We start from the raw sequence: 12,598 nt of genomic DNA on the forward strand, positions 1-12,598 counted from the left end.
TGGATTAACTTCATCTTCCAGAGTGAACTTCTGGTTCTGCTCGTTGTTGGTTGAAGAGGGTGCCATCAACTCAGGGTCTCTCTGAATATCACGACCTGCTTGAGTGGTTCTGTTTTAAGATCATGCAGCTTGCGTGGATTTGGGTTACAGTCTTTCATGAGGGTCAACTTGGGGTTATAAATTTTTGGAAGTTCTCCTCCACCCCCAGTGCCAAGGACATGTCACACATGTTTCCTTGCTGCCTCCTCTTGTGGTAGAGGATTATTTCTTGCTCCCCCTGACATGAAGACCCAGCCCTTTTGGAATCTTAGTGTCATGCTCAGGTCTTCTGTTAGCCTTCCTGTCGTGCCAAGTTTTAGGTTTCCCTGCACTGCCATTTCATTCAGCTGTCAGAAGAGAGTGTAAATGCCACTAGTGTTGACAAATACCCTCAGTGTAAAATCTCTCTTTGGCATTGGCCTATCTCCCAGGGTACTCCCATCATTTTGTTTTTTGTTTCCTGCAGAGTCCTCATTTTCTCACCAGCTCAGTAAATTATTATTTTTTTAATATTAAAATTCATCCACCTTGTTTTCATCAGGAGGGCCATGAATACCTCATTGGTTCTTTATGATGAATTCTGTAGTAATAGGTACTGACTCTAAAATAATCTTGTGTAAGTTACAAAAATGGAGACAGAACGATCAGAAAAGAGTATCTTTTCCTTCTCTGTGTGTCGTGTACTCATACAAAAGAGAAGAATCCTGATACCCTATGAAAGCTTTACAGCAGAATTTTTTTTTTTTTAAGATTTTATTTATTTCTTTGAGAGAAAGAGACACAGCGAGAGAGGGAACACAAGCAGGGGGAGTGGGAGAGGGAGAAGCAGGCTTCCCGCCGAGCGGGGAGCCCATGCAAGGTTCAGTCCCAGGGCCCTGGGGTCATGACCTGAGCCGAAGGCAGACGCTTAACGCCTGAGCCACCCAGGCGCCCCTTAGAGCAGGAATTCTTAACCTGAGCATGGCCACCATTTCTTTCCTTTTTCCTGGTAAAGCATCACTGATTTAATAAACCACTGTTAATTGTAGTGGAATCATATTTCTCAAGTGTAGAGATGGAGAATTGTTCAGAGCCATTACTATTGGATATTGACTTGTTCCAGGTTCAGTTTAAACCTTGGGGTGCTTCGTTGACCATTATTTGACATGATAGGGTTTGTCAGCCTTCAACAAAATCTTCAAGGGGTGACGTTGAGAACTCTTCTGAAGATACTAAAAATTATACAGCAAACTTTTGGTTTGGTGGCTGTTTTTCCCCAGCTGTATCTAACTCTAGTGTTGAAAACCAGTCACCAGAAACTGAATTACTTAGTCTCCTCTTTGCCTTTGTAGTTAGCATTCAGCTAGAGGTAGAGAGATGTACTCTCATGGCTTCTGCAGAGAAAATCTTGAATTCATGCCATAAGAATAACGTCCCGCACACTCACAGAATCTGCATTACACAGCATCATTATCATGGTAAGGTATATGTTACTATGCTGCACTTTAATTTAGAACTGTCATAAAGTAAATCCCATTCTCTCTTTGAACTTTCTTTTTGGATCTGCTCTTCTTACTCCATCTGTCGCTATAATGTCTCCCTTTTGAACTGTGTTGTTTGGCATATATTGGTTGGCTTGGACTTCCATGGAGCTTTGTGTTGATACAGTAAATGTCCTCAGAAATGTTGATAAAAGTGATTGGTAATGTTAGAATGTTGAGTTAGAAGAGACTTTAGAAATTACCTAGCCTTAATTTTCTAAACATACTTAGCTGTGAAAACCTTAATTTGGGTAAAGGATTACTTGAAAAACCCAACAGATAAACTTGGAGCTGGGGTTTTTGAAAATCAGTGAGGAGATGAACCCTTTTATTTCGCAAATGAAGCTTCTTAAATGCAGAAAGGTTAAATGACTGTGGTTTATGGCTGTTTCCATTTTATCACACTTAGCATCCTCTTCCCAGACCTCTGATTCGATTGGGGTTTTGCTTTACTGTCAGCCTTTGGGAGAGTACAGTGACTGTGCCTCTGGGCCGCTAGGTGGAATTGGCTAGAGTGAGGAGATCCATTTTTCTTATTAATAGCCATCTCATTTTTTCTTCTGACTTGTTTTCTTCTCTTATTTCTTAGCTGTTGCACGGAGCAGATACTTATTACCATTACTGGCTAATGAGGGTAGTTTTTCCCCCCTTGACTTTGAAGGGAAGGGGAAGAAGGAAACCAGCGTTTATGGGACACCTGCTTATGTAACAGGCACTGCAGGATGCTGTCACAGAGTTTTAAATTCCTTTCATTTGTAGCTATCCTATAAAGTAGTTGGTGACATTTTCCTTTTGTAGTTAAGGAAACTGAGGTGCAGAGAAGCTAATAATCTGATCCATAGTCAGACTTACCTTGAGGATGCAGGACAGCTGGAGGATTTTCTAAGCAGGGTGTGAAAGTCTATGATGTGGGCGGGTTGCGGGGGCGGGGGGTAAGTGGATCCTCTGGCATGGTTAGAATACACGGTCTGTTGTGTGTGATTGGCAGTAGCCTGGGCAGAGAATGTTCACATGTTATTCTGTTCATCCTAAGGGCCAGAAATGCTTTCCTGAGTTCTGTGTACTGGCATTTTACTGTTCCGCATAAATAGATGTAATAAGGTTGTATTTGGGATAATAGAACCTTTCTTCTTTCTCCTTCTCCCCCACTTGCTCCCCCTCCTCCTCTTCTTTTTTGTGGGGAAGGGGTTATACTTATTTGAATAAACTAATATCAGTTTGAATTCTTATAGTAAGGGGTAAACATCTGGGCTTATTGATACTTTTCAACATATGTGAGGACATTTTATGACGTGACAACTTGAGCTGCCAGGGATGGGGCGTGGGGCTTGCAACATTTCCACCAAGACAGATTTGTTCAGTAGATCTTGAAGTTGCAGTGATAATTGAATTTGATGTTGTTACAAAACAGTGGATGGCCAAATTAGAAATAAATGGTTATCTATAAACTAGCGATTATATCAAGGTTTTGTAGAAAGCCTAAAATAAGTTCTAAATTAAAAAAAAAAAGGCAGTATCATGTTTATATACAAGTGCTGGATGGCTGGAGGATATTAAAGGAAATGTCTTGTTTTGGTAGAATTTGACCACCAATCCACCAGGTCCCTTTAATCAGTCCTTATAATCAGGAAGTTGAGGATGTGCTGCCTAACAAAGGTTGGGCTTCCCCAGTCCAGGAGTGGAGCTCAATCAGGAAACAACAGGGGTGGGCTTCTGAGCTCCGGGTGTTAACCTCATGTCAGTGCCTTGGAGGAGGCATAGTGTGTGTGTTGTCGTCTTGTGTGCAACTTTGCAAAGTGGTGTTCAGGTAGTTTGTGAATAAAATGCATATGGTATCATGTCTGTGGTGGTATGTTTTCTTGGGAATTTTCAAGTCATCATATCCAGAGTTGTGTGTTCAGAATTGCTGTCATTTCTCTTTCCAGCTGTGTTTGGAGTCCATTTAGTGGCATGTGTCAGTACGCAGGGGCACCCTGCCCCCGCCCTCCCTTTTTTCTCAGGGACCTCAGTGCACAGAGTTGAGTCAGTCGTATTCCCGAGACCATGACACTCAGTCGTTGTCTGGGCAAGGCCCTTCTTTTGTTGGGTTTCATTTTATTTTTTTCCTTTTTTATCCTTCATCCCCAGTTCCATGTCCCAGTCCTCTTTCAGCACCCATTCAAGTATGTTTAATGTACGTTCTTCAGCCCAGTGGCCATGTGCTATTTTTTATATATGTGTTAATCTCATTTTTTTTCTTTAACATTTTGTTTTTGAGAAGTAGTCATGCTTTTGTATGTGAACCCAGTTCCCTTACTCTGACTCTGCTACGTAGTATGCTGGTTGTCTGCTGGGCAGTCATCAGTGCTACTTCACACAACATTCTCGTCACTTTGGGCTCCGTGTGGGGATTTTTCAGGTATATACCGCCAAAGAATTGTTAGGTCATTGACTATCTGCATCTGTCATTTCAGCTCTCCTGTTACAGCAGGGGCTTTAGTCCATTACCTAGAAAAAAAGTAGCACATTATAAATATAATTTCTTGATCCACGCTTTGGTTTCGTGGGGAAGTTCTTCTGAACTGGTTTTTAGTCATACTATTAAAATCCCCCTTTACTCTTCACTATCTTCCTTTATTTTCCTTCAGTAATGTTAGGGAGTCAGAGGGAACATAGTTTTTTAAAGGATTTCTCTGTTGGGGCACCTGGGTGGCTCAGCCGTTAAGCGTCTGCCTTTGGTCAGGCTGTGATCCTAGGGTCCTGGGATCGAGTCCCGCGTCGGGCTCCCTGCTCAGCCGGAAGCCTGCTTCTCTCTCTCCTTCTGTCTGCCATTCCCCCCGCTTGCTCTCTCTCTGTCTGTCTCTCTCTCTGTCAAATAAATAAAATCTTAAATAAAGGATTTCTCTCTAATGCCTATATAACTGTGAAAACGTTATGAAAATACTACAAATACTAACTTTTTTTTTTTTTTTTATTTTATAGGGCGCCAATGCCTCGGCATTAGAGAAAGAGATTGGTCCAGAACAGTTTCCAGTCAATGAGCACTATTTTGGATTAGTCAATGTAAGTATCCATTGATACTTAGCCTTCACCAGTATCGTTGGAAATAGTTTTAAAAATGATGAATGCATTTCATAATTTATTAAAGGAAAATTGTTTATTTGCATCAGTAGGATTAAGGCCAAGAAACTTGATTTGAAACTCTCTTTTTAAATGGAAGGGAAATAAAGTTGCCCAAGGTCTTAAGAGTTTTAAAACAGTTTCGTTTTTCCTGTTTTGTGTCAGAATTTATCATAACCAAAATTTTGTGTGGCCTACACCAAATGATCTTTTGCTTCTTTGAGAATCCTTTAAATGTCTAAATATAAGTGGCCCAAATGTACAGGCATAATAAACTTTTGCAAGTGCCTCCATGTGTCTGTAGAGTAGTTGTCACCTTAATTCTGGCAGTGTCCCACTAGTATAGATATACAAGTGCAAAATATAGGCAAAGGGTACATTCCCCAGTCCTTGTGGAAGTAGTTCTAGCAATTATGCATCATGAAAACTTTGGAAGAACTTTCTTTAGAGTTTTCAACTCTTTTCTGAATCATCAGCACACACCACAAATCTGTGTTGTTGTGTGCTGTTAGATCCATGGTGAGTGTTTTAAACTATACACAGAGAGGTGATAATACAGGTGGCAAAATAAGTTCCATCGAACACACCTGTGTGTCACTGAACACTAGTACGTAATTGTGACATATGAGGGGGATTTCTTGTCTGATTTGAGGAAAGCGGTTAAAGTGATGTGGGTGTTTCCTCTTGCTCTGGGAGTCCGCTCATGAGTGTGAAGCTTGTAACACATTCAGCAGTTCCCCACTCCACAGTGCCTCCCGAGAGGAGGCTGGTCATTCCTGCACGGGCGATTTTTCCTGGAATCTACCCCTACATTCTGAGTAAAGTGCCTGTGCTGCTAATAACAGTCCATTGACTTCCTGTTACGATAGGTAAGAAACTTCGCCCTCTTCAACCACCATCCCTGCCCATTCTCTGGTATGGAATTAGCCATTTATTTTCCATGTCCTTAATTTGCATTTATTCTTCCCAAAGTCTTCAGCAGCGCTAAAAAAGCTGAGAAGACTTTCTCAGTACCAGTTTGCACTGCGTTGTCCTCAAGGCCCTGACCAGCCCTCTGGAGCCCTGTCATCCCGCCATGTGGCCCCTGCGGCCTCCTCTTCCCTTCACCCTAGACATCCCTTCGCTTCTCTCCTTCCCTAGATGCCCTCTTCTGCTTGGGTTTTTCCCTGCTTTGTGGAACATGTTCTGTAGTAGCGTCCTTAGGGAGTGTGCCCAGGAGGTAAACATTGAGAGCTTGTGTATTTATCTTGTTTCGGTTATTGTCAAAGCTAGATATAGATCCTAAGTTATAACCGTCCTTTAGAATTTGTAAGGGATTACTCTCTGGCTTTCTGGCTTCTGTTGACATCCACAGGGCTGATGCCATTCTGATTCTTCATCTCTTCTGTGTGGCTTTTCCCCCTTTAAAAAAATGTTTGGGAGGCTTTCAGAATGTGGATGGATATCCACGGGGTTCTGAAATTTCATGATGCATCTTCATGCCCCCCCCCCCCGCCGCCCTCCCACTAGTGTTGCGTTGGCTATTTATCAACCCATTTAGACATTTTTCATTTTCCTCAGTTCTAGAACATTTCTGATATTAGTATTTGGATAATTTCCTTCCTATCAGTGTTATCTCTTTGTTCTGTCTTTTTTCATATACTCTTAGTTGCATATTGAAATGCAGACTGATTCTTTGTTTTTCCTCCTTTTTCCATTTTTTGATCATCTGATATTATTCTACATTGCCCGTTTTTGTCCAGTTCGTTGCACTTTTTTTTTTTAAAGATTTTATTTTTTTATTTATTAGAGAGAGAAAGAGAGGGAGGAAACACAAGTAGGGGGAGTGGGAGAGGGAGAAGCAGGCTTCCCGCTGAGCAGGGAGCCCAATGTGGGGCTCGATCCCAGGACCCCGGGATCATGACCTGAGCCGAAGGCAGACACTTAACGACTGAGCCACCCAGGCGCCCCTGCGCTTTTATTTCGTAGAGTGTTGCCTTAATTTTTTGATCTTGTTTTATGGAGGCAATATTCTCTGTTATTTTTCTCAGGATATTATTTATAATTTTTATTGTTGAGGTTTTCTTACGCTTACTGGATTGTTTTGAGGCCCCTACTCCCCCGCCCCCACCATTTTAAATTCTGTCTTTCCTAATGGGATCTTTCCTCAAATTTCATCCATACATAAAAGTGAAATTCTGAAAAGCTGATTGGGACTTGGTGTATTATGGGTGGAACTTATCAGCTATGGGTTTCCCTCTAGGGTGACCCCTTGTCAAGCAGGCTTTAGAAATAGCTGCACCCATCCCCCATTCTAGTGGCTAGAGCATTTCTTCTGGGGTTATTCCTTGGTGCTGGGGGACTTTCACTTTCTGTCAAGGGGTGGCTTCCTCAGGGTTTTGTTGAGCCCTCTGTTTTCTGTTTGGTGCCTCACTGCTGTCCTCAAGGGCTCTTGAACCAGACTCTCCTGTGCAGCTTCTGTGGAGACTAAACCTGCAGTTGAAAGAAAGGTTAAGTATCTAGGGGTCTAAATGGTCCTTTTAAAAGACTTATAACCAGACCTCTGTTTTTAGGTGAACCCCTACCCCCCATTTTTTTGGGGGGGCCTTTTGAGTTTTTGCTTAATTTATTCTTTTACTGTCATTTTATTGGGGTTTTGTGGGGAGGGCGGGGAGTTAATTGACTATTTAATTTCCCTGGTTTAACACGACCTGGCCTCTACTTCTAATATCTAAAATGTCCGTGCTTACGTGCAGAGGCATCTGGTAATCAGAAGCCTGGTGTCCATTCTGGCAGTGGCAGAACCCCAGCTTCTTCACTCTCACGAACTACTTCCCTGCGGCTCCCACCCTTACTCGGTTCACGCTCTAAAGCTAATGGTCTTGAATTGTAGGAAAGTCGTGCTCATTGATAGTGTCTCAGAAGAACCCATTTTCTTCGCACAGGAGTATTTTATATATTGAAGGCTGTTTTACCTTTAATCTTCTCCAGTTTAGATATTTCAGTCTCTTCATTCTGTGTCTGACTGTAACTCTTTTTGCAAATAGCCTCAGAACAACTAAAACAACATCCTTGAGAAAAATCTTACTATAAAATGAGTTTAAAAGTCTTTTTTTGTTGTTGTTTTTACTCTCATGTATCACTTTGAGAATACCATTGTCAATTGTGTAAAAAAAAAAAAAGAAAGGATTTCTAAGAAGGTTTCATTTTTATTGTTCCCTGTGGATCAATCCAAATTAAAAGGGCAATATTTGTGCTTCTCCCTGAAGCTGACTAACCGAGATTCAGTAAAACCTAAGAGAAACAGGAGGGAGTGAAGTTAGTAAGGGACCTTTAGAGGAAGCTTTGTCTTTTACCCCTTCCAGAGACTCATTTGATGGGTAGAAATGTAGTTTCTGATCTCTGTGCCTAGTTACTATGATGAAGAATTGGGATCTCTGAGGTAGCCGGGGCTCAGTCAACTATGAAAGACTGATGAACACCTGAGTTAAATTGAGAAATTAATTGGTCGTCAGAGTAGATGCAGCAGAACTAGTATAGTGATTAACTCTTTCTGTGATTAAACTTTCAGGTTACCTTGCAACTGTGTTCTGTACTGTTAACTTTTTGCTCTAGGTCCTGTATTCCAGTTCTTAAAATATCCTCGCTCTTTCTCTTTGTTTCCCTCCCCCTTCCTCCTTTTTAAAAAAAATTTATGGAGTTAATCACACTATTTATAGGAGTCCCTTAAAAATAAGGGGTGGAGCTTTGGAGTGGGTAGGGGAGGGTAGCTTAGTTAATTCAGAGATCAACATTTTAACTTCTTTTTCTCTCTCTGTACCTGTCTGCCAGGTAGGTAGTGTTGAAACAACACTGGAATGTAACTGCTTTAAGAAACTGTGGTTTATCTTTTCCAATAATTGGATTTTGTTAAAATGAGGCACACATATATTTTCTTTTTATCAGTATGTTCTTAGCTGAGTATGCATCTCCAAGGTTCATTTTAATTGCTCTTAACAAAAAGCTTACCCCGAGAAGAGTTCCTATTAGACCTGCCCTTTTGGAGCCTTTTTGTGACTGGCGAGTGACACAGTCCTTCACTAGCACTTGCCTTTGGGAAATAGTACAGGTATTTGGGCAGTTAGGAAATCAGACTTTTTTTTTTTTTTTTTTTTTTTGTTAATGGGCAGAAGAAAAATAACCACAGTTTGATTAGCACAAAATTCAACATAGGGGTTACTCTGGACATTCTTAATATAACCTATTTTCCATTACTTTCAATTGCAGTTATCTTTTTCTTGGAAGAATATTTTCACAAATGATCCTTTTATAGCAGTTCACTCTTAATAGTTCTGATGTCTATCACTGTACTTTGCATAATTCATAGAGTGGGGATTTCCTTTTGGTTTAACTCTTGAGCATGCTTTAATATTTTCAGAGATGAGAAATATTAGTGTGGTGTGGGGGTTTAGGAACTGTCTTTTGAGTAGGCAAGGGAGCCTTTTGGAAGCTTTCTCTTGCAGCAGAATATCCTACTTAAATTTTGTCACCCCTTTATAGGGTCAGCTAAGTTCTTTGAAAATGAATTGTTTTAATCTGATGAACGAGATTGCCTGTTTCCCCTTATATCTTGCAGCTAGTGAGTACTTATTTTCGTAAAGTTGATAGAAAAGGAGTGATTTCAGTTAGTAGTATCTCTTTCCTACTTTTTTGTGCAGTCTGCATTTTTAAATAGCCTTTTTCCATTGTTTTATTATATGGTTCTGTATTAATTCTCTAATACAGTAGGAGCCAACAGACATATGGCCTCAATAAATCTATTTGTGAGGCCACAGTGGAATGTGCTTTTCCATAAAATCTTTGTTATGAAATAACAATTGTGTTCCTTAGACCATCTTACAAAAGGCTTTTAACCCTGAATTGCTAGTGGTCATTGGTTGGAATTCTGGATCCAGGGAACAGGAGCCATTATGAAGGAGAGAGACAAATAAAAATGAAACTTTCTTTCTCTTTGTAGGTTATAAAGTTGATTAGGCAAATGTCTCTTGGTTCTGTTTTCGTTTGAATTGATTCATTCTCATTTAGTTTTTCTCCACCTGATGGCCATAGGCTACTTGAGGGTTCTATTATCAGAGATCCCAGAGAATGTTCATAATAGACTTGACAAAACAACTCTGCCCCAAGTACTCTGCTGAGATTGGATCAGGTGTCCAGCCCTGTTGCAGGGTCTATAAAAGGGTTTGCGATTGACAACCCCAGAATTTATGTAGAGAAGTCACTTTTATCTATAAGGAAGGGTGGGACAGTGGAGTCAGGGTGTGGAGTGAGGAACGGATGTCCACTAGCATGTGGAGGGACACTTTTAGATTAGGTCCACTTGGCTGTAGTGAGAATGGTGGGTAGGGGAACGTGGGGTATAGTGTTAAAAACACAGAGCCACCTAAACAAACTACAGGAGGGGAAGAGGGTCTTTCCTTAGAAGGGGATGTTCACAGGACAGGCATCATCATCACCAGCCTCCATGGGGGACAGTGGAGCATTTAAACATTTTAAAACATTTTTTGAAGGCAAAATTGTTGACCTAATGGTGGTAAACAACAGTTGTCTCCAAATGATATATGTAAGATGAACAGTTGGGCTTTAGGAAGAACTATAGAATTCCTAATGTTTATTTTTATCTAAAAATGAGAGAGAAGCCTTACTAATTCTTGTTTTTAAAGTTTTTTATTCATTTGAGAGAGAGAGAGAGCATGTAAGGGGGAGGGTGGTGGGAGGGGCAGAGGGAGAGGGAGAGAATCTCAAGCAGACTTGCCCACTGAGTGTGGAGTCCTATATGGGGCTCGATCCCAGGACTCTGAGATCACGACCTGAGCCGAAATCAAGAGTCAGGTGCTCAGCTGACTGAGCCGCCCAGGCGCCCCAGCTTTACTAATTCCTAATAAATGGATGATACAGGTCTCCATACTCTATTCGTGTGTGGAGTGGTCCTATGACGCTTCAAGTTCCATAGCGCCAAAGAGTTGACAGTATAACTGTCTCTTATTCATTTATGCGGTTACAAACTACTATCATTTCAGTGTAGATTTAGAGATTATATGATTTAATTTCAGTTAATCTATTTTTTCCAAAATGGACAAATGACTTAAAAAGATGGTTTCAAAAATAACAATGCAGTGATGAAGTCCTGAGAACCATTGTCTGTGCTTCATGTGGATTATTAATTTAATTCTTTACAAGAGTTTAGAAGGTGGGCACTGTATCATAAACCCCATTTACAGACGAGGAAGTGGATGAACAGAGTGGTTTAGTAGTTTGCTGAGGTCGGAGAGCAGAGCCAGTCTTGAACCTGGGTTTGGTTTCAGAGCCTGCGTGCTCAGTTACTGTGCTGTGCTGCTCTCAAGGCAGGTAATTACTCAGATGAATTCAGACAGATTCGGTAGGTAGGATTGGGAATTTAATTTAGAAAGTAAAGTAAGACCCTTGGACCTGTCTGTGTATCTGTCCTTGATTGCCATTAAACCCACATACCGAGATAACGGAATATAAACTCAGACTATCAGTCAGAGTATTAAAATCTGTAACCCACAGTTTACCAAAAGGCATTCTCCGTTTCATTGCTCTCACTTAAATAGTAATAATTTTTAGTGAAAACAAAGTCAGTGTAAATAAGATAAAAATTGTACGCATTTACTTTGTCTTAATCACATTTGTTCTACAGTTGGCTACTGAACAACACGGGTTTGAGCTGCTCAGGTCCATCTATATGCAGTTTTGTTTCTTCTTTTGTATAAAAAGTATAGTATTGTAAATGTATTTTCTTTTATGATTTTCTTAATAGCATTTTCTTTTTTCTAGCTTGCTTTATTGTAACAACATAGTATATCATACATATAACATACAAAATAATGTGTTAACTGATTGTTATAGGTAAGGCTTCTGGTAAACAGTAGTCTATTATTAGTGAAGTTTTTGGGAAGTCGAAAGTTACACGCAGGTTTTTGACTGTGTTGAGGGGTCAGTGCCCCTAACTCCTACACTGTTGAAAGGCCAACTGTATGTAATGTATATCTTTATGTATATAAATTTTGCATTTTATAAAAGTATATTTTGATGTATATGATGTAGCACATTATTTTTATTTGTATTTATTAGGGATGTGTGCTCAAAATGATCTTAGAGATGGGGATATGATAAATATTTGTGGAGGGGGCATTTATTTTAAAACTAGGAGAAAAAAGGCATTAGAGAAAGCAGGCACAGGTCATTGTGTTCAATAAGCAACTGAAAAATCAATGCTGAGACCTTGAGGAGGGTGGCAGCTTTTTAAAATTTGTTTCCCCTGGGCGCCTGGGTGGCTCAGTCATTAAGCGTCTGCCTTCCGCTCAGGTCATGATCCCGGGGTCCTGGGATTGAGTCCCGCATCAGGCTCCCTGCTCAGTGGGGAGCCTGCTTCTCCCTCTCCCACTCGCCCTGCTCGTGTTCCTGCTCTCGCTGTCTCTCTCTTTTGTCAAATTAATAAATAAAATCTTAAAAAAATAAAATAAAATAAAATTTGTTTCCCCTGATTTTAAACCTGGTTATACTTTTGATCTTCAGAACTAGCTGAGAAGACACAGGGTAGGTTTCAACCCTAAAGCAATGTCTTTTTTTTTTTTTTTTAAGATTTTATTTATTTGACAGAGAGAGAGAGAGATTTATTTGAGAGAGAGAGAGAATGAGAGAGCACGAGAGGGGGGAGGGTCAGAGGGAGAAGCAGACTCCCCGCCCAGCAGGGAGCCCGGTGTGGGGCTCGATCCCGGGACTCCAGGATCATGACCTGAGTCGAAGGCAGTCGCTTAACCAACTGAGCCACCCAGGCGCCCCTAGAAAGGTATCGTTTTAGGCTTTAGGAGCTTGAAAGAAAGTTACTATCAGGGAAGCTGAAGGAAAAGTTTCAGACTTATTGAATAAGATTGAAAGTTACTGTTTAGTCTGGAGAAATT

General features: G+C 40.7%; 1 protein-coding gene across 2 annotated transcripts in view; it reads left to right on the forward strand.

Moving 5' to 3' along the window:
* USP12 (ubiquitin specific peptidase 12) overlaps nucleotides 1-12,598 on the forward strand; it is a 93,849-nt gene that overhangs the window by 48,259 nt on the left and 32,992 nt on the right. For both annotated transcript variants that reach the window (XM_025875136.2, XM_073894753.1), the window contains exon 2: nucleotides 4,521-4,601. In XM_025875136.2, coding sequence (XP_025730921.1) covers nucleotides 4,521-4,601 — 81 coding nt within the window. The remainder of the gene's footprint in view (nucleotides 1-4,520; nucleotides 4,602-12,598) is intronic.

The sequence above is a fragment of the Callorhinus ursinus genome, unplaced genomic scaffold, assembly GCF_003265705.2.
Source record: "Callorhinus ursinus isolate GAN/ISIS: 27379988/994484 unplaced genomic scaffold, GSC_fseal_2.0 scaffold7, whole genome shotgun sequence".
Taxonomy (NCBI): domain Eukaryota; kingdom Metazoa; phylum Chordata; class Mammalia; order Carnivora; family Otariidae; genus Callorhinus; species Callorhinus ursinus.